At 36.9% G+C, this 21,513-nt stretch overlaps 1 protein-coding gene across 2 annotated transcripts in view; it reads left to right on the top strand.

Moving 5' to 3' along the window:
• LOC117905098 (DExH-box ATP-dependent RNA helicase DExH3-like) overlaps nt 1–20,593 on the top strand; it is a 31,516-nt gene extending 10,923 nt beyond the window's left edge. The window contains exons 6-21 of one of the 2 annotated variants that reach the window (XM_034818002.1): nt 209–397; nt 530–689; nt 761–891; nt 2,390–2,557; nt 2,636–2,908; nt 11,120–11,314; nt 15,311–15,514; nt 15,719–15,788; nt 15,926–16,074; nt 17,332–17,640; nt 17,974–18,033; nt 18,176–18,328; nt 18,459–18,569; nt 18,843–20,055; nt 20,170–20,279; nt 20,392–20,593. In XM_034818002.1, coding sequence (XP_034673893.1) covers nt 209–397; nt 530–689; nt 761–891; nt 2,390–2,557; nt 2,636–2,908; nt 11,120–11,314; nt 15,311–15,514; nt 15,719–15,788; nt 15,926–16,074; nt 17,332–17,640; nt 17,974–18,033; nt 18,176–18,328; nt 18,459–18,569; nt 18,843–19,310 — 2,640 coding nt within the window. In that variant the 3' untranslated portion in view covers nt 19,311–20,055; nt 20,170–20,279; nt 20,392–20,593. Of the gene's footprint in view, nt 1–208; nt 398–529; nt 690–760; nt 892–2,389; nt 2,558–2,635; nt 2,909–11,119; nt 11,315–15,310; nt 15,515–15,718; nt 15,789–15,925; nt 16,075–17,331; nt 17,641–17,973; nt 18,034–18,175; nt 18,329–18,458; nt 18,570–18,842; nt 20,056–20,169 lie in introns of both variants that reach the window. The other variant, XM_034818001.1, reaches the window with a different exon arrangement.
• The last annotated feature ends 920 nt before the right edge of the window (nt 20,594–21,513 follow it).

Here is a 21,513-nt window from a genome sequence, read left to right on the forward strand (position 1 = left end):
TATTTTCCTATCGGACAAAAAAACCCTGATATATCACAGGGCATCTCCATTTGATGGTCCTATCTAAAACCATGTGCATCATATAAATGTGGGTTATGGACTGGTCACCAGATTACGACTATGCTAGTTTCTTAGATGTTATTGTATCTAGTGATGGTGATCTATTCTTATTTAAAACTGATGGGTTGTGTTTCTATTAATTTCACAGGTGGTTGTAGTCTCAGGTGAAACTGGTTGTGGTAAGACCACACAACTCCCTCAGTACATTTTAGAATCTGAGATTGAAGCTGCTCGCGGAGCTTTCTGTAGTATTATTTGTACTCAGCCTAGACGAATATCAGCTATGTCTGTCTCTGAAAGAGTTGCTGCAGAGAGAGGTGAAAAACTGGGAGAATCTGTAAGTTTCTGACTGCATTTTAGGAATCTTGCTTTTGATCATTTTGATCTGTCTAAGACTAATGTAAAAATACCTATTAAAAAAAAAAAAGATTAATGTAAAAATATCTCCATTTCATGATCTTTTCTAAAGGTTGGTTATAAAGTTCGGCTGGAGGGAATGAAAGGGAGGGACACTCGCCTTCTTTTTTGCACTACTGGCATATTATTGAGAAGATTACTTGTTGACAGAAATTTGAAAGGTGTAACTCATGTTATCGTCGATGAGATTCATGAACGTGGAATGAATGAAGGTAATATTCAAATTGACTGAATGTCATTATTTGATGTTTCAATTTCTTATGGTAGTCTGGATTTATTTCAGATTTTCTCCTTATTGTCCTAAAAGACCTGCTTCCTCGTCGGCCAGAATTGAGGCTGATTCTGATGAGTGCAACTCTTAATGCTGAGCTTTTTTCCTCCTACTTTGGTGGTGCTCCAACTATCCATATTCCTGTAAGTTTAAGATGCCATTGTCATTTGCATTAAGCACTAGTCCCATTTTTTCATTTCTTTCCCCAACCAATGAAGAGATCCAGGTGGAATTGCCACTCACAACATAAGAGAAATAAGGAGAAATGTGAGAATTGAGAAGAGAATTTGATTTGATGGTTGATTCCTGATGTGATTTTATCATTGACTTGTTAGGGAGTATTAACAGATCAATCTTATATTTTCTTCTCATTTGTGAAGAGGGTTTTTCCTATTACAAACTGGGTTTTGTCTCATTTAATGGGGTCCTGTCTCTTGTTGCTGTTTGTTGTTTCTCTTTTCTTTCCCAGCTGTTAGCTTTCTTTTTAAGCTGGATTGAAGGACTGCTCTTCCCTATATTTTGTTCAACACTAATGAAGTTTTATTTCCTACTGGGGAAATAATCGTTAAATGCTTTGGCAGTGAACACCAAACTTTTGACAAACTTATGTCATTTGAATCTAGAAAAATTGTGAGTTGTGCTAAGCTCTCCTCTGGAAGGGATATTGGCTTTTGTTAGCCAAGTTCAGTGAGGAAATTACTAAGGTTTATTTAGGAAGCAGTGTGCTGCTTGAATGCCAAGGATGCTGTGAAAAGTTGATAAGCGTTTCCCTATGCATTCATGCCATGATCAAGTGCATGGGAAGAATCTAACAGAAAGAATAAAGTCAAGTAGCATGCCCACCCAAAACTAAGTGAAAGAAGAATTGAATGATGAAGTGAACGCAATTCAGACTAAGGAGGTGAAAAAGGCATAGATAGTGTATTTATAAAAAAACACATTAGATCTTTTCTATTAATTAAAAAATCAAGATGGATGTCACATTCTTCCACAATATACTTGTCTTATCAAGACAAGGGAATGGGCTCCTTAACAAGGAGCCTTACAAGCTGAACACTAATTACTGCCTAAGGAGGCAAATAATTTCCAATAGAAGGCACCAAATGCTTTGCTTCTCTTTTAGCTAAAAAGTTTGCTACTTGATTAGCTAAGCGAGGAACCCAATGCCTGGAGCATCCTAACTTTGGAACAATATCAAATGTTTAATGTAGCCACCTGTCAAGCCTCTATGAATCTATTTCCTTCTTAGCCACCCATAAGATGACAATAGTAGAATTACCCTGCACTACAAAGTTGGACAAGCCCGAAGCTTTTGTTTGCATGAGGCACTCCAACAGCACAACAATCTGAATCTCAATAGAAAAACCCACACCTGCACGTTTAGAATAAGCTTTGACTACTAAACCTCAATGATCTCTAATCACTCGACCAAACTTGAGTTGCCTTAGGGTACCCAAAGAGCATCCATCTAAGTTCAACTGAATACTCCTTCAATCATGAATGATCACACTTGAGTGGACTTCTCATGTATTAAATCAATTTAGTTTATTATTGAGTACAAATTTTTTATATATAACATGCTGTTCATTCATGGTGTGATGGACTAACTCTCTTCCCTCTCCCTCTACTGTTCTACTTTAGGGGTTTACATACCCAGTACGAACTCATTTTCTGGAAAATATTCTGGAAATGACTGGATATAGACTGACTCCTTATAATCAAATTGATGATTATGGTCAAGAAAAGGTGTGGAAAATGCAGAAACAAGCTCTCAGAAAGAGAAAGAGCCAAATTGCTTCCTCGGTTGAGGTATAGCAGTTTTATGAGGCTACATGCTGTTGTTGTTTTTCTATAAATGCATCTTGAACACTTTATACTTGTCAACAGGATGCACTTGAAGTTGCTAATTTTGATGCATATAGCCCACGGACACAAGACTCTTTATCCTGTTGGAATCCTGATTCTATTGGTTTTAACCTCATCGAACATGCTCTTTGCCACATAGTTAAAAAAGAAAGACCTGGTGCTGTCTTGGTTTTCATGACTGGTTGGGATGACATAAATTCTTTGAAAGATCAGCTCCAAGCTCATCCTCTCTTGGGAGATCCAAGCAGAGTTTTGCTGCTTGCATGCCATGGTTCCATGGCCAGCTCAGAGCAGGTAATCTTGCTATTTACTCTTCATTTTGTGTTGGATCTATCATTTATCAACATTAGTACTCCTATTCATGCAACTTTCCTGAACTCATGCTGATAATGTATTCTTCTTCAAACAATACCTGCTAATTGTAGCTTTTTGAGGTGTTTTGAGGCTTCTCATGAGGCTCAAGGAGAACACCTTGAGCCAATACCCAGCAACTTAACTCACAAACAACTGATAATGTTCTTTTTTCAAACAATACTGTACTCACAAATTTCAGAAGTCATGCAAAAATAAGTAAAACTACAGGAAAAATATCCAAACAAAATTATTTGTATCAGAAATTTCTGGGTATAATTCTTTGTAGTAGTGCTCTTTTATCCACTAATTGTGGCTTTTCGAGGGGGTTTCAGATGAGGCTCAAGGAGAAGACCTTGATGCACAACCTAGTCACTAAAACATGCACCATTCTATGTTGCTAGAGTTCGGGTGCAAGTATCTGGTGTGGGTATGTTTTTAGGTGTTTGGCCCTTCACATGTACAAATTTTAAGTTTAATAAGAAGTATGGGCACTTGGATATGACACAATAGAACAAAAGAAAAGGGAAAATCAAATAAAAATTAATTAGAAGCTAGGATATACTTGATAAAAAATCCCCTTATATTCTCTTTTACCCATATTTTTTTCTTTTTTATCCCTATATATGCTTATAAGGTTCAATTTCCACCAAATTTTCTCTTTCTTCAAGAAGTAAAAAGGGGGAAAAAAAAGAAGAAGAAAGAAACTAATTGAAGTCAAACGACCATATGCTTAGCTAAAATAGTAGCATTGGACAAGGATCCTATGCACAACACCATGTCAATTTAGTGTTTACACAGGTTTGTTAGGTAAGTTGGAGAGTCCAAGTATCATAACCTGTTTTACCTCTGCATACACAATTCTTTTATAATATAATTGGATTGAAAATGTTTATTACAAAGACAATTTTTAGCACTTGAAGTATGAAATATGTGAAAAGTAATTATCATTTCTTTAAAAAGTTAAGTTTCGATCTTAATTGGGAAAAAGAAAAAGTTAAGTTCTAAAAATTATATATATTTCATATAAATTGTAGGTTAAATATATAAAGGTTATAAAATATGAGATTTCATTGTGTATATCATAAATATATATGAAATATCATTGCATTAATTCATGTAGCTTTTTAGAGAAGAAAGATTACTTCTACTTATTCAATACTCGAGAATTTACATACCTATCAAAAAAAAAAAAAAATTACTCAAGAATTTTCATAGATATATGATTGGTTCTATAATAATCTCAACCTATCTAACCGAAGGCATGAAAATAGGAAGCATAAAAATAGGAAATTCTGACTGTCTAATCTACCATACTAATTCAAATTTTATTTGAACATAGAGAAACTAATTCAAATTTTATTTGAACATAGAGAAACTAATTCAAATTTTATTCAAACATAGAGACAAAAAAATAACTAACTCATCCCAAGTCTTCGATGCTCCCCCTCAAGTTGGTGCATGGATGTCTATCGTGTCCAACTTGTTGATGAGAAACTCAAAGTTAGGTCTGATCTGAACAACCCCTTTGTAAGAATATTAGTTATCTGTTGTGTTGTTGGAACAAATGACATATAGATAGCTCTTGCTTCGAGCTGTTCTTTGATTAAATGTTTGTTGATCTCAAGATTCTCAACATTTTTGGTCCTATTATGTTATACAGGGTTATGTGCAATGCTGATTACAATCTTATTGTTATAGTATAACTTCATTGGCATGTTTACTGGTGTCCTGAGCTCTTCCATGACTGTTTCAACCACAACATCTCACATACCTCGTGAGCCATTGTCTTGTATTTAGTCTTTGTGTTGCTTTGTGTTCCTTTGTGATACCACACTTTGTTTCTTGTACCTCCAAGTAACTAAGTTACGCTACACATAGGTACAATATCTTGATTGGACCTTCCATTGGTAATTGAACCTACCTAATCCACATCAATATAAGCCTCAATATTCTGTTGAACGTTGTTTTGAAAGAATAAACCTATCCCTAGTGTACTTTTCAAGTACCTTAGGATTCTATACACAGCCTCAAAGTGTTCTTCATAAGGAGAGTGCATAAATTGGCTTACCAAACTAATAACGAAAGTAATATCAAGATGAATGTGCGATAAGTAAACCAATTGTTCCACTAGTTTTTGGTATTGAGATGCATCCACAGGATCTTAGTTCTTGCTATCTTCTAGCTTTTGATTCAGGTCCATTGGAGTGTTCGCAGGTCTTCATCTTGTTTCCTTGAGAAGATCAAGGATATATTTTCATTGTGAAATGGCAATTCCCTTTTTTGATTGAGCAAGCTCCATTCCGATAAAATACCTTAAAGGACCCAAGTCCTTAATCTCAAATTCTGAGGCAAGACATTTCTTCAATCTGTTCATTTCATGTACATCATCTCCGGTAAGGATAATGTCGTCCACATATACTATTAAAACAACAATCTTCCTATCATTAGAGAAGTTCATGAACATGGTGTGGTTAGTTTGCCCTAGTACCCCTACGTCATGAATTGACTGAACTTTTCAAACCAAGCTCTTGGTGACTGTTTTAGTCCATACAAAGACTTTTTTAGCGTACAAACTTTTGATCCAAAGTTCATGTCAAAACTAGAGGTGAGTCCATGTAAACCTCTTCTTCCAAGTCTCCAGTAAGGAAGGTATTTTTTACATCTAGATGTTGTGGAGGCCAGTCAAGGTTTACTACAGTTTGATTGGAGTACTCTCACAGTGTTTCGCTTTGCCACAGGAGCCAAAGTTTCAAGATAGTCAATATCATGGGTCTAAGTAAATCCTTTGGCCACCAATCGAGCTTTAAACCTTTGGAGTGATCCATCCAACCTATATTTGACTGTGAACACCCATTTGCACCCAACTATCGTTTTTCCTCCTGGTGGGTCCACCATCTCCCACATCTCATTCTTCTCAAGAGCCCTCATCTCCTCAAAAGTAGTCTCCTTCCACTTAGGAATCCTTAAGAGCATTTTGTACATCCTTTGGAATTTTTAGGCTAGAAAGTTGTGAAGTGAACGCAAAAAAAAAAGATGGTAAGAGGTTCTTATAAGACACATAGTTAGACATGGGAGGTTTGGTACAATACCTAACACCCTTTTGGATAGCAATGGGAATACTAAGATTATTTATGAACTCAGATTGTGAACTAGGACCAGGTAGGACAGATTGAACAGGCTTGGATTGGTCATTACTTGGAAGATCGGTCAAGTTTCAATCATGTCCTGGTTCAGACTCATGGCATTGTAGTGGAGCATTGGTCTCTATCCTGGTGTGATCATGAGATGGCAGTAAGGAGGAGTCTGGACCTGAATTTTCAGTGGTTAACATACATGGTTCCCCTATAGGTTGGACTGAAGTGATTATGGGTGGAACATGTGATGATTCTTTTGGTTGAAAAACATCTAGATTCTCTGAGGCTTCACTTCCTTTCTCATCTTGAAGATGAGATTCAAAAGATGGTTTGGACAGGAAATTATGACATCCATGGTAATTTTTTTTTTTTTTTTGAAATGGGACCATAGCATTTGTACCCTCGCTGAGTTGGAGAATAGCCCACAGACACACCTTTTTGCTCTAGGATCAAGCTTCCCACAGTTTTGTTTATAAATATGGACAAAGGCAATATAATGAAAGAATTTTGAAGGCAAATTGGATGAAAGCTGAGATATGGGACAACATTTTGAAAGATATGTAAAGGTGTTTGGAATGCAAAACCTTGCTTGGCATTCGATTTATTAGATAAGTGGTTGTAAGGATAGCATCACCCCCTAAGATATATATATATTTTTTTTTGATAGGAAATGACAAAGGAATATATTGATAAAAAGAAGGTACAATTAGAAGGATGAGGAATCCTCCCACCACAGTGAAACAAGACTACAAGTAATCAAATATAAGAAAATACAAAGAGAGAATAAGCAAACACTCTAGTTACACACTGCTAACCAATCAAGTTGTAACACGTTAAGAGGTATCCCCTTAAAAACCTTAGAACAAAAAGCCTAAAGAGAAGCAAGAAAACGAATAGAATCCCAAAGATACTCTGAATTCCTTGCTTTATCCTCAAAAATCCTTGCATTTCTTTCCCGCCACACCACCCACATTAACGCGATGCACGCGTCTTGCCATAAAACAATCCCTCTCTTAGAAGATCTAAAACCATTAAAATTAGTAGATAACATGTCAGAGATGCTCCTTGGGGAAACCCAATCCGTCTTTGCTAATTGAAATAATCTGTGCCACAACCCCATCGTCAAAGAGCAATGGAGGAAAAGGTGATCTACTGTTTCTCCATGCTTCATGCACAACTTACATATGTCGAGACTAAGTGCTTTGTGGGGTCTTCTCAATTGTAGCAAGTCATTAGTATTAACCTTCTTGTGAGCCACCAACCAGACAAAGGACTTGACTTTGAAGGGGACTTGAGAATTCCAGACAAACTTGGTAGGGAAAACTGGAGGCGACTCAGAATATTGAGATAAGGCCAGAAAGAAAGATTTGACTGTGAAAAGACCTGAAGGAGATAAGGACCAGGATCTCTTATCTGGAACCGAAGGTGATACGTGTAAACGATCAAGAGACCGCATAAGGCCTTCTAAATCTTCTATCTTAGAATTAGAAAGATTTCGACGAAAATTGAAATTCCAAGAGAAAGGGCGGGTATATCCAAGAATTGATGAAATAGGAGCATTTTTATCCGTGACTACGCTAAGTAATCTTGGATATTAGACTCCCAAAGGTTGATCCCCCCACCACAAGTCATCCCAGAACCGAATTCTATCCCCGTCACCTACCACAAACTGAGTAAACTTGGAAAACTCTTGGAAGACTAGTGCAATGGCCTTCCAAGGACAACGATGAGACCATCTAACTATATTGTTGACATCCCAACCATTGGAGTGTGATCCATAAATGCTTAAGATAACCTGATGCCACAGAGCTGAACCCTCCCTAGGATATCTCCACAACCACTTCCCTAAAAGAGCGACATTCCTTACAGAAATCTTTCCAAAACCCAATCCCCCTCTCGATTTCGGCTTACACACTACGTCCCAATTAACCAAATGGTCTCTTTTGCCTTCCCCTACGCCTGACCATAAAAAATCTCTTTGCATTCTCTCAATTTTTGCTGCCACTGAGGCAGGAATCTTAAACAAGGAGAGAAAGTAAGGCTCTAGCTACTTTTAAAAGGTTTTTGTTTTTCCTTTCAGTTACTCCATTTCGTTGAGGAGTATCATTGCAAGAACTTTGATGTATAGTCCCTTTTTGCACAAAGAAATATTCCAAAACTTTGTTGAAGTATTCTTTCCCATCATCACTTCAAAATACCTAAATACCTGTGTGGAATTGTGTTTGCACCATAGTGTAAAAATTTTGAAAACTTCCCCCACTTCTGATTTTTCTTTTTGTAAATATACCCAACTTACTTGTATGCGATCGTCATCCAAAAAGCGTGGTAACCTTAGATGACCACCATACATCACTGTATATTAAGGAAAAGGGTTTAGAAGCTTTATAGGGCTGTAAATAAATTTGAAAACAAATATTTTAAATAATGAAAATTCGGGTGGCCTAGCCTAAAATGTCATAACATTATTTCACTATTACTAGCAACAAAAATGGATTTCAAACCGGTACTCTGAGTTTGTCTGCTCGATTCAATTTCATCCTCAAAGAAATAGAGTCCTCTACTTTCTCTAGTATTTGCCGATCATCCTCCCCGAGATCATTTCCTGAAACTCACCTGAGATGGATAAAAATTAGCTTGACACTTGTGATCATGTGTTAGTTTGCTAACAGATAATAAATTACTAGACTAGTTAGGATCATGAAGGACATTATGGAGTGTAAGGGAAGGAGAGATGATGATTGATCCTGCCCCAACTATGGCTGAACAGCCGGTCATGTGATCAATTGCTCCAAAATCTATGATCCATGGACTATCTAAATTTGTACTAACACTAACAAGAGCAGTAGTCAGATAGTTACCTTTTTGAGCTAAAGAACAAGAGGAAGTGGGGTTTACTGAGACTTGTGGAGATTGAAAGAGGTTATATAGATGTTCTAACTGTTCCTTCATAAATGGAGACATCTCTGAGTTGATCAATTGCCCTTGGGATTCTTCATTTGCTGCTTGGAAGACTCGGTTTTCTCTTCCAGGTTTCTTTTTCCAATTCTATGGTTTACCATGAAGTGTCTAGCATATTTCCCTAGTGTACCAAGGTTTATGACGGTGATCACACCAAGGTTTTTCACCTTTTCTGTTTTACGACTGTCTAGGCTGATTGCTTTTGGTTAGTAGGGCAGAACCTTCAGGTATTGGTGGAATATTGTCCCTCACCATGACTTTCCTTTGATTTTCCTCCCTTCGAACTTCAGAAAACACTTCGTGAAGAGTGGGCAGAAGTCGTTTTCCTGGAATCCGTCCTCTGACTTCATCTAATTCCTTGTTCAGTCTAGCTAAGAACACAAAGACTCAATCATTCTCCAATCTCTTCAAATGTCTCACATTGTCATTTGGACAATCTCGTTCTTCTTTGTAACAAAAGTCTTTAACTTTTGCCACAACGTCTTCATTTTGTTAGCATACTGGGTTACCTCTCAGTCTCCTTGTTTGGACTGCCACAATTTTTATTTCCGTTCAAATATTTGAGCTGAGTTTTCCAGATTCGAATAAGTCTCAAGAGCTGCTTCTCACACTTCTTTCATCATTGGTAAGAAGACATGCGTCTTTCCGATTGTTGGTTCATGGAATTCACAAGCCAAGTTATCACCATAGAATTTTCAGATCTCCATGTTCTGAGAGCTGGATCATCAACCACTGGTTTTGTTATTTCTCTAATGAGATGGCCTAATTTTCCCTTGCCCTCAATCACCAATTTAATGGATTGTGCCCACCTGAGATAATTCTTACCATTCAATTTGTGAATGGTCTATTCAGTAGATGGATATAGATTATCCAATCCATTAAAATTCCCAACAAAAACTTGTGGGGCACCTCATTAGCAACACCAAAGGACATTGTTCTCCTTGTTCCAGTCATGGCGGTTTTTGTGTAGTCTTTGAGAGAAGAAAGGTTACTTCTTCTGCTTATTCAATATTCAAGAATTTACAAAGATATATAGGAGAGATCAGTTCCACAATAATCTCAACCAATCTAACCAAAAGCATAAAAATAGGGAATCCCAACTATTTAATCACTTGATTAATTTAAATTATATTCGAACATAGAGAAACAAAAAAATAACCAACTCTTCGTAAATCTTCGACAATTCATAAAGAGTGCAGATGGAACTTGGAAATCTTACACAATTTTTTTTCTTTGGAAATAAGAATATTCTAAAATGTACGCCCAACAAGGGACAAACTCGAATCAAAATCTTGGAGTTAATAACTTCTCTAATGTTTCACCATAAGAAGAAAGCCATGTATTTGTATATTTGGATTCTATGTCTATGAATGGTAATATGTGATATACACGTCAAATGCATGTTATCCAGTAAAAAAATAAATAAATAAGAAAAAGAAAAAGAAAAAAATGAGATCACACTTCATAATTTCAGTAGCCTTTTATGATGCCGAAGCAGGCATAAATTAAAGACACGACTTTAGGTGTCTTGAAAACAATAATTGATTTTCCATTTTTTTTTGTCAAAGGTTGCAAGGGGTGGGGGGAAATAGCCCTAAAAAACTGAGGGACTTTAATTATGCTCACGCCAAAAGGTGTGATGTGGAGGCCTGTCTTGAATCTATAATCATTAGTTAGTAGGTAACCAAAACTTGGTGGCTCTTATCACAATAATTATGACTAATAGGTTGGAGTTTGGTGCCTTTGCATTGTGCTCAGATGCAGATTTGTTTGCACAACTGAACCCAAACTCAGATAAGCATTATTCCAACCATCTTGGTTTTTACAGAGACCTGTCGTGTTTTCTTTCCACATTTTCATATAGCAGTAAGCATTTCTGGATTGACATCTGTTATAAATCCTCTTCATGTTTCCTAAACAAAGGGATATACAGATAATTTACATTTGAATCGTAGTATGGAAACTTGCTTTGAATTATATATAATTTCTAACTTGGTTAAATGGTAATGTTTGTTTCCTCCCTTGTTTTCCTGACCATTTTGAACTGTTTTGCATGCAGAGGTTAATATTTGATAAGCCGGAAGATGGAGTAAGGAAAATAGTTCTTGCTACCAACATGGCTGAGACTAGTATCACCATTAATGATGTAGTTTTTGTGGTTGATTGTGGAAAGGCAAAAGAGACGTCATACGATGCTCTGAATAACACTCCTTGTTTACTTCCTTCTTGGATCTCAAAGGCTTCTGCTCGACAAGTAACACCACTCTGATTGACATTTTTCTTTAACCTAGCTTATGGGATGATATTTCAGTGGCACTAATTTTCTTCTTGAGTTTCCTTTTCCTTTTCTTTAGTCCATTTTTATTGAGTTCACCACCAAATCAGTATGTCATACACACATGTAGACTGTGATAAGTATTTGCTAATGATAGGTAGAGCCAGGTAGCATGTATGTATTTGTGAATGAATTTTTGTGTCAAACATTATCTTTATTTCAGTTTTTCTTTCTCTCCCCTTTTCTCTCTTGAGATCAGGGCATGGAAATTCTTGATGAGATGTCCCAATCCCATAGACCCATTTTGCATAGACCCATTTTGTTGGCTAACTCCTTTTAAAAAATTAGGTTAATTATTTCAAACAGTGTCAGAGCCAAAATTGTAGGGGGCGGGGGGTGCAAAATTGAACAAATTTGTCTCATGGGAGGGAGGCAATGTGTTATCAGGATGCAAATTTGGCTTAGTGATTAAGCATTTTTTGCCTTTAAATCTGGTAGTTTAGTTTCAAACTCAAATTATGCACTAATTTTTTTATTTTTTTTGTTGAGAGGTTGGGACTTGGGAGAAGAGGGGGGAGAGGGGGGGAGGGGGGATAGAGGGATATGCTGGATGAGGGTGCATGTGCTAGCACAATATATATTATGGATCTATATCCTACCAACTAAATATTTTAGGGAAGTTGTTAGCTCAACACTTGCCTTTGCTTCCATGTTAAACTTTGGTGGAAGCAAAATACAATTTTATTAAAATCACTTGAAGTATTAGTTTTGGCTTTCAAGAAGTCAACTCAAACAAGGAGAAGCTCTTGTTGTGCTTTCAAGAAGCCAACTCAACAAGATCTTAAAGTCACCTGATTGCTTAAAAGATCTAAGAGCCTAATAGGCAAAGGCTGAACTTCCAATCTGTCTCCGATTAAGAAAAAAAAATTAGATAACAATGTCCAACATTGTATCTAAAATAGATTGGAATAATTATGCATGCATACATCCAAAATCCTGAATTTTTTTTTTATTATTTCAGTTGTTACAATCATGCTCAAATTAGTGACATAAACCTAGAGAAGAATATGGGTGTCCGAAATACGGGTTTTTTTCCACAAAATGGCTGCTGCCCTAAGAGAAGAAACTTGATGGTGAAGATCAAGATCAATAGGACTTGGGTAGTAGAGGAGAGAGAGATCAAAGAAGGGGTGGTTCAGGTCTTCCACTCTCTTTTGTCCAAATCAGGGGAGTGGAGACCTAGTTGCAATGAGCTGCCGGTTGAGGTCTTAGGAGGCGAGGATGAAGTGATGTTAGAGGTCCCTTTTTCCAAGGAAGAGGTATTTTGTACTCTCTTGGATTGTGGTGGGGGTTAAAGCTCCTAGGCCCAATGGCTTTTCTTTGGATTTTTGGCAATTCAGCTAGGATTTTTTGAAGGAAGAAGTTAAGAGGGTTTTTTAAGGACTTTCATGAACAGGGCAAGTTTGTGAAGAGTATTAATGTCTATTTTATGGTGTTAGTTCCTAAGAAAGGGGGAGCTAAAGATCTTAAGGATTTTAGGCCTATAAGCTTGGTAGGTAGCATTTACAAGTTGTTAGCTAAAATGTTAGTTAATAGGCTAAAGAAGGTGGTGGGTAAGGTGATATCCAAGTCCCAAAATGTTTTTGTGGAGGGTAGGCATATCCGGATGCTTCTTTGATTGCTAATAAAGCTATTGATTTGCTGCAGAAAGGCAATGATGGTGGTATTCTATGCAAACTTGATGTTGAGAAGCTGTACGACCATGTAAATTGGAACTTCTTAATTTGGATGCTAGAAAAGATAGGTTTTGATGTTAAGTGGATTAGTTAGATTCAGTGGTGTGTTTCTATAGTAAGCTTCTCTATCCTTGTTAATGGAACTTCTTCTGGTTTTTTCCAAAGATCTTAGGGTTTTAGGTAAGGGGACCCTCTATACCTTACCTTCTTATGATTGTCATGGAGACCCTTAGTTGTTTGTTAAAGAGAGCTAAGGAGGGAGGTTTTTTGTTGGGTTGGCAATTTAATGGTAGAGGAGTAGGAGTGGAAATCTCTTACTTGTTGTTCGCAGATGACACTTTACTCTTCTGTGAACCTTCTCTAGATCAAACGACTTATTTGAGTTGGTTACTTATGTGGTTTAAGGCCATGTCGAGGTTGAGTGTAAATATGAAAAAAAGTTAGTTGATTCCCATGGAGAGAATGGAGAATGTATAAGGGTTGGCTCAAGAGTTTGGTTGCAAGGTTATTACGTTGTCGTCTTTTTACTTGGGCCTTCCCTTGGGTGCTCGTTTCAAGGATGTGGCAATTTGGGATGGCTTGGAGGAAAGGCTTCAAAAAAGACTATCAATTTAGAAAAGATAATATATTTCCAAACGGAGTAGGTTTACCTTAATTCTTGGCACTTTTTTTAGTATGTGTATTTATTTTGTCTTTGTTTCGTATTCCAAGGAGAGTCAGATTGAGGTTGGAGCAAATCTAAAGGGATTTTCTTTAGGGAGAAGGGGCACTTGAGAGAAAGCCTTAGTAAGTTAGTTTATTGTTTGCTCAGATAAATGTAAGGGTGGTTTGGGAGTGAGGAATTTGACATTGCTTAATATGGCACTCCTGTGCAAATGAAGTTGGTGTTTTGTAGTGGAAAGGGAGGCCTTTTGGAGGCAAGTCATTTGTGGGAAGTATGGGGAAGAAGAAGGTAGGTGGCGTTCATGTGAGGTGAGAGAAAGGTTTAGGGTAGGTTTGTGGAAAGCCATCCTGAGAGAATGGGTTGTGATGGCCGGCAATGACTTTTTCTATGAGGAATGGGAGGTGGGTAGATTTTGGAAGGATAAGTGGTGTGGCGATGATTCTTTGTGCACCTCTTTTCCCTCATTATTTGCTATAGCTTCGTCCAAGGAGGCTTGGGTGGAGGATATTTGGAATCATTCTAGAGAGGGAGTTTGGGATCCTCGTTTCTCTAGGTGTCTCAATGATTGGGAGGTGATTGATGTGAAATGTTTTTTTCAATGATTGCAAGGAATAAGGGTGTGTAGAGATGTGGAAGATCCGATGGTATGGACAAAGTCAAAGGATGGTATTTACTATCAAATCTCTTTATAAGGCTTTGGAACCAAAAAAGACAAAGGGATTTTCCTACAAGTGTAATTTGGAAGTCATGGGTGCTGTTAAGGGTGGGTTTCTTTGCTTGGAAGGCTACTTGGAATAAAGTCTTAACCTTGGATCATATTCAAAGGAGAAGGTGGCATTTGGCTAACAGTTGCTTGTGTCTTTCAAAGGAAGAGTCTCTTGATCACATCCTCTTGCATTGGGATATGACAAGTAGTCTCTAGCACTTGTTGTTTTCTCTGTTTGGGATGTCGTGGGTGCTTCTGTTATTAGTTAGAGAGACGTTGTTAGGTTGACATGGTTCTTTTGTGGGTAAGAAAAGGGAATGAGTGTGGCGAGTTGCTCCCCTGTGCCTTTTCTAGACAATTTGGAAGGAAAGAAACAATAGAGCGTTTAAAAATGAGGGTCATTTGGTACAAAGGTGTAAATTTTCTTTCAAATTTGTAACCTTTGGGCATGGATTAAGGTGTATTTAGTTTTTAGCCCTTCTTCCATTGTTAATTTTGTGGATTGGTTGGGTTTGTTTGAGGGGGTGTTGTTTTTTGTTGGTTCCCTGTTCTTTTTTGAGGCATTCTTAAGCGTCCTTTGTATACTTGTGTATTTTTGGGCATTTTTCTGGAGTGCCTTGTTTTAATATATTGCTTTTTACCCAGCAAAAAAAAAAACCGGGAGCATGAACAATTTGCTTCTCACATTCTTTCTGCTGCATATTATATCTGTCTGATTGAGTTGATGCATAGCACTCAATTCTATTGTAACTTGTTTTAATTCAGTAGAGGGTTTAAGCAGTTTCTTACATATCATTTTGCTTTTGTACGATGTTTTGGGACTTATCACATGGATTAAAGTTTACTGATTTTCTCTTCATTTTTTATAGAGAAGAGGAAGAGCGGGTCGTGTACAACCTGGCGAATGTTACCATCTGTATCCAAAATGTGTATATGATGCTTTTTCTGATTACCAATTGCCAGAACTTCTAAGGACACCTTTACAGTCCCTTTGTTTGCAAATCAAGAGTTTGCAACTTGGAAGTATTTCAGAATTCCTGGCCAGGGCCTTGCAGCCACCAGAACCCTTATCGGTAAATTCACTTGGAACCTGATTCTCTGTCTCCGACATTTAAATGGATGCTGGACACCAGATAATTTGGTGGTCTTTTCACCTTTTGGTTGCCACTAAAATTTATGTTTTAACCAAAGGGATCTAGTTGCTTCTACTTGTATCATTGATAATATCTATTTGCAGTTCTACCTTTTCAGTTTTTTGAATCATATTTGTTCTGCAGGTTCAAAATGCCATCGAGTATTTGAAGACCATTGGGGCTTTAGATGAGAATGAGAATTTGACAGTGTTAGGTGCATAAATTATATTTCTTTGTCCATTTTGGTGTTCATATTTTGATCTTTCTAAGCTGTTTTAAGGTTGTGCTATTGGTATATTTAAAATATTTAAAAAAGAAGAAAGACCTTAAGTCTTGCTGGTTTTTTGACAGGACGCAACTTGTCAATGCTTCCGGTTGAGCCCAAACTTGGGAAAATGCTCATATTTGGTTCTATTTTCAACTGTCTGAATCCAATAATGACTGTTGTTGCTGGTCTTAGTGTTAGAGATCCGTTCTTGATGCCATTTGACAAGAAGGATGTAAGTTATCTTTCCATTTCCGAGTTGCAGATGCTGTTCTGTCTTTGTCTTAATAGATGTGTTAAGTTATTATTGATGTCTTTTCTTTTTTCTTGTTATTTATTTCAGCTAGCTTCATTTGCTTTCGATTGAAGGATGATTTATGACTTTTCTATTAAGCAACAAGAACAGTATTATATTTATAGTAAAAAGAAGTTATGAGGATAAGAAATCCTTAATGCTAATAAAAGGACAAGAAGACAGATAAAGAAGAGAGAGACAGGAGAAACATATAATAATCAACACATAGGCTCCAGATACCCCAGCCTAGAACTATAATCCACTTCCCTAACCTGCACCACTATATATATATATAGTAGATGCCACCTCTCTTGGCCTACCTATCAGTCTTCTAGTCTTCTTTTCTAAACTTTCTAAAAGAGAAGCAATTTGTATCCCTAGAAAGCTTCACTACTCCAAACAACAAATTGCAGTGTCTTTATGGTCCTCTCCCATCCTTAGACATCCAAAAAGGAACTGTTCTGAGTCCCCTTCACCATAAATTTAGAAACACCTTTGACATAAACTGAGTTTAAAACTGAGATGTAATGGCAGAAGAGAGAGTGGCCATTGCTCTGGCCATCCTTGCAAGCATTTATTATGGTTTGGGTGCTGTTCCCAAGAGAAACTGGGTTCAGGCCAGTGTAATGCAGAGCTTACTGCCTGCTCTTAATTCAACATGCTTCCACAGCAGTTCCCAAGTAGATGCTGATGATTTTGCCTCTATAAACTTCCATTGCCTGTGCAAAAGTAAAATCACAACTTGATATAGTGCTCTTTACCATCTTCAACAACCTTAACTGGCCTTTTTCACTATCTTTGTCAACAAGACAGATGTCATAAAAATTTCTACCTTCACATGACACGAAAATCTTAAACTAATGGCTGCATACTTGTCTTGAATGAACTATCTTACACTTGTATTCACAAGATAAAAGAAAGATGTGCAAAATAAAGAAGGATGATAAGTCTTTTAGAAAAGGAAATGTATACAAGTATATACAGAAAAGAAATACGGAACTACGTGAAGCGCAAAGCAGAGAACCTTTAACTTCACAGCCTAAGAACAGTTAGTAAAACCCAAAAGGACATGAGATTTGCATTAAAGTCAACCAGAGAAGAGGGTCTTCTCTGTGGCAGCCTATCCAGCTTTCTGATTTGCTGATCTAGGCCTCTACAAGAAAAAGTGACCTAACCCCCTGTTGTTCACTTATGCAGCTTGCAGAATCGGCAAAAGCTCTTTTCTCAGGCCGCACCTTCAGTGACCATCTTGCACTTGTCCAAGCCTATGAGGGCTGGAAAGAGGCTGAAAGACAGCAATCTGGATACGAGTACTGTTGGAGAAATTTCCTTTCTGCACAAACTCTAAAAGCTATTGATTCCCTTCGAAGGCAATTCTTTTATTTGCTCAAGGATGCTGGTTTGGTTGAAAACAACACAGAAGCATGCAATAAGTGGAGCCATGATGAGCATCTCATTCGAGCAGTCATTTGTGCAGGCCTGTTCCCTGGGATATGTTCTGTTGTTGTGAGTGATAAATTTTTACATTGTCCTATGCTTTCTACTTTTTCCTTTCTAGGTTTTGTTCTTGTATAGAGTAACAACATTTTTGTTCCAAAAAGAAAAAAAATAATACTTTTTGCTAATGTTATTTGGTTTATTGAATAACATGAAAGTCCAATAAGCAAAGAATGATTAAAGTTGCTTTTATGATGGTGAGTTTGTTTATAGTTGAATGAAAGGATTTGGAGGGAACAGCTTTCTGCTTGGAGTTTATTGGGTGGTAGTGGATAACCTGTCTTCTTTTTTCCCTATGGAGCATAACTTAAAATTGGCTATAACATGAGTGTGTGTTTGCAGAACAAGGAAAAATCAATATCATTGAAAACGATGGAGGATGGTCAAGTTCTTCTGTACTCGGTAAGTTGCTTTGCTGTTCCATAAAGCGTTATTATGCATATCCCATCATTGAATTCAGAATGGTAAAGAATCAAATTTTCCTTCGCAACGAGATTTTCTTTTCTTTTCTTTAATTATGGACTGCATTTCCTTTTTTTCATAGAATTCGGTGAATGCCCGGGAACCTAAAATTCCATACCCGTGGTTAGTTTTCAATGAAAAGGTGAAGGTGAATTCAGTTTTCCTCCGTGATTCCACAGCTGTATCTGATTCTATGCTTCTTTTATTTGGAGGACGTATTTCCAGAGGGGGAATTGTAAGTTTCTTATCCCACTTATTTGCAGTATTCCTAGGATGATACCTCCTTTCAAGAAGATGATTCCTAAAAATATGTTTCAAATTAGTTATATGCCACATTAGCTAGAATGATTTCTTGCTTTTGGTAGGATGGACACCTGAAAATGTTGGGAGGATATTTGGAGTTCTTCATGAAACCTGACTTAGCAGATACATATCTGAGCCTCAAGAAAGAGCTTGAAGAACTAATTCAACAGAAAGTAAGTATTATTTTATCTCATTGCTGGATGCTCAAAAGTAACCTTTTATATTTTTTCCCATCATCTGAGGTTCAAATTTCCACATGCACATGCACATGCACATACACCCACAAAAACTAAATGAATGAATGCTTTTGAATTGATGTCTTCTTTCCTCTCTCTCTCTCTCTCACACACACACGTGTTCGTGGGCGCGCGCACACACATACATAAAATAGAATAATGCTCATAAATTGATTTTTCTTTCTTTTATGCTGTGTTCTTATCGAACAGCTTCTGAATCCAACACTGGATGTACACACCAATAATGAGCTGCTATCTGCAGTAAGATTACTGGTTTCAGAGGATGAATGCAATGGCAGGTTTGTCTTTGGCCGCCAGTTGCCTAAGTCTTCAAAACAGGCGATAAAAGAGACCTCGCCTGGTGCACTCTTGAGAAGTGGTGGAGCTGGGGGTGATAATGCAAAGGGTAGGCTGCAAACTGTACTTATCAGGGGTGGACATCGGGCACCAGTCTACAAGACGAGACAACTGAAAAATAACATGTTCCGGTCCACTGTGATCTTCAACGAATTGCAGTTTGTGGGGCAGCCTTGCAGCAGTAAGAAACTTGCGGAAAAGGATGCAGCAGCCAAAGCTCTGGAATGGTTGATGGGCGAGAGACAATCATCCACTGAAGACATTGACCATATGTCAATGCTTCTAAAAAAGAGCAAAGGGAAACGTCGGAAGAGAACTTAAATTCATCTTACTAAGTTGGTTATAAACTGCCCATGATAGGTGAAGGTTAAAATGGTCAGTTATTATTTTTCAAGGGGGAAGAGCTGAGTTCCTGGTCCAAACTGAAACAAATGATGGACTAGGTGGTGGACCTTAATCTTTCTGGCCATGACATTGTTACCTCACAGGAAGTTGCAGTTCCAAGAGTCAATGACAGATCTTGTCATTTTTAACCCCTGCTTTTTTACATGGGTGATAGATAAAATTCCACAGAAGCAGAAGCTTGATTTTCTACCAAGGCTGACTAAAGATACAGAATTAGGATTATTTTTCACACAAAGGTGCTGTCCATCTCAGCTCAAAGATCACTTTGATCCAAACTTATTGTTGTATCGGGTGGCCACCATCACTTTAGTATCAATTAGAGATAGAATTCTTATCAAAGAATTAGAAACAATAAGAATTATCTGTAAAGCGAGGACACATAGCAATCCATTTCTTCTCTCTCAGTTTTGTAAATTGCTCTCGTTTGAATCTGAAGATTTGGTGCATTTGCAGGTTCCTGCCCAAGCATACAATGGATATGAGCTAGACAATTCTATGACCCAAATATGTACTTGAGTGGAATTGTTGTGACCTTGAATGATGTTGCAGGCTTATATGCTTTTGATGCAGAATTTGCCATACCCATAATAAGATGGAGATGGAGATGCATAAATTCGTGTGTGCTGAACTGCAATGGGTATCTCCCAATCAACATAAAGGGGTATGGGATCCATATCTACAAATTTAGCCATTGCTGGTTTGCTCCATGTGCCTTTTGGTGTGCAATTTCTTGTTGATGTCCTAATTTTTGGTGTTTTGTTGATGAGGTGACCAGCTGTGGGAGGATTCATTTTCAGAAGCAACCTGCTACTCAACTTGCAGACGGTGTGTTACTGTCATCTAACAATCCATCCACGTTGGGGCGAAAGACCTGCACTGTAAGAGGTTAGAATGGTTACCCAGTCAAGAGCATTGGATTCCATTTGTTTCATCAGTTGAATAAGAACTAGCTTTGTTGCATAACTCTTCACTGTTAAGGAGGTTTAAATTCATTCAGATGCGGATATATTGGTTTGTTGCTCATCTGGGAAGATGTTTGATAATCCCTCAAGACAAAATCTCTGGAAAAGACCAGATTATTGGAGTTTGAGAGGTACATATAGCTTACTCATATTTGTCATAGAAGTTTTAGGTACTTGATCATGGAGTGATGATGTTTCTTAAAATATACACTCCAATTTAGTGTAGCATTTAAGTCACCTTCTTCAGGATGAAGCTGTGGGCTTAATCTAAATCAAAAGGAAAAAAAAAATATATATATATATATATTACAGTAAACTTAAAAAGACTGGTGAATGGTAACTAAGATAAGTCATATAATTTTTTTTTTTTCTTTTTCTGTTCGCGACTGAGAAAAAAACGATCAGACTTTTGAACAGGCTGACTTGTAAATTTTACAGGAATTTGTACTAAAAAGATTTAATTTCAAATATTACAGAAATTGTACCAAAAAGATTTAATTTCAAATATCGCTTCAGAGAAGATGAGTTGACCATTGTACTTCTTTCTTAAATAAGAAATTTAAGGAGTACATTCATCCAAAATTGAAGGACGACATCTGAAGACTGATTGATGGTCTGAGAAAAAGAGACTAGCATCCATGGCTTTAGTGAAAAATTATGGGTCGGAATGATTCCTGGGAAAAAGAAAAAAAAAGTTTTTGTGGATAATTTTTTTTTTAAAAAAAAGGGAACAGTTCACCAATGCGACGGTCACAATTTTTTTTTTATATTAATTGGTCCAACTTTTAAGTTCTATTAAAAAAGAAAATTAAATTGGTTAAAGAATTCCATCTTATAAAAAATGTGAAGGGAAATGAAATATAATTAAAATTTTATATATTTAAAAATTATTTAATTTTTATATAATAAATAAAAATAAGTGGAATGAATTTGAATAAATATATAAAATAATTTATTTAAACAAACATTAAGTTGATTAATACCTTAATTTATAGTGCCAAAAATGGTCCGGAATGACTATATCAATTTTTCTTCTGTCTATAACCCTTTTTTATCATTACATTTTCTAGCATTAAAAAATAATTTAGAATGATTATATCAATTTTTCTTCTACACATAACTACATATATTTTTAATTTTTTTTTTATTTTTTATCA

The sequence above is a fragment of the Vitis riparia genome, chromosome 17, assembly GCF_004353265.1.
Source record: "Vitis riparia cultivar Riparia Gloire de Montpellier isolate 1030 chromosome 17, EGFV_Vit.rip_1.0, whole genome shotgun sequence".
Taxonomy (NCBI): domain Eukaryota; kingdom Viridiplantae; phylum Streptophyta; class Magnoliopsida; order Vitales; family Vitaceae; genus Vitis; species Vitis riparia.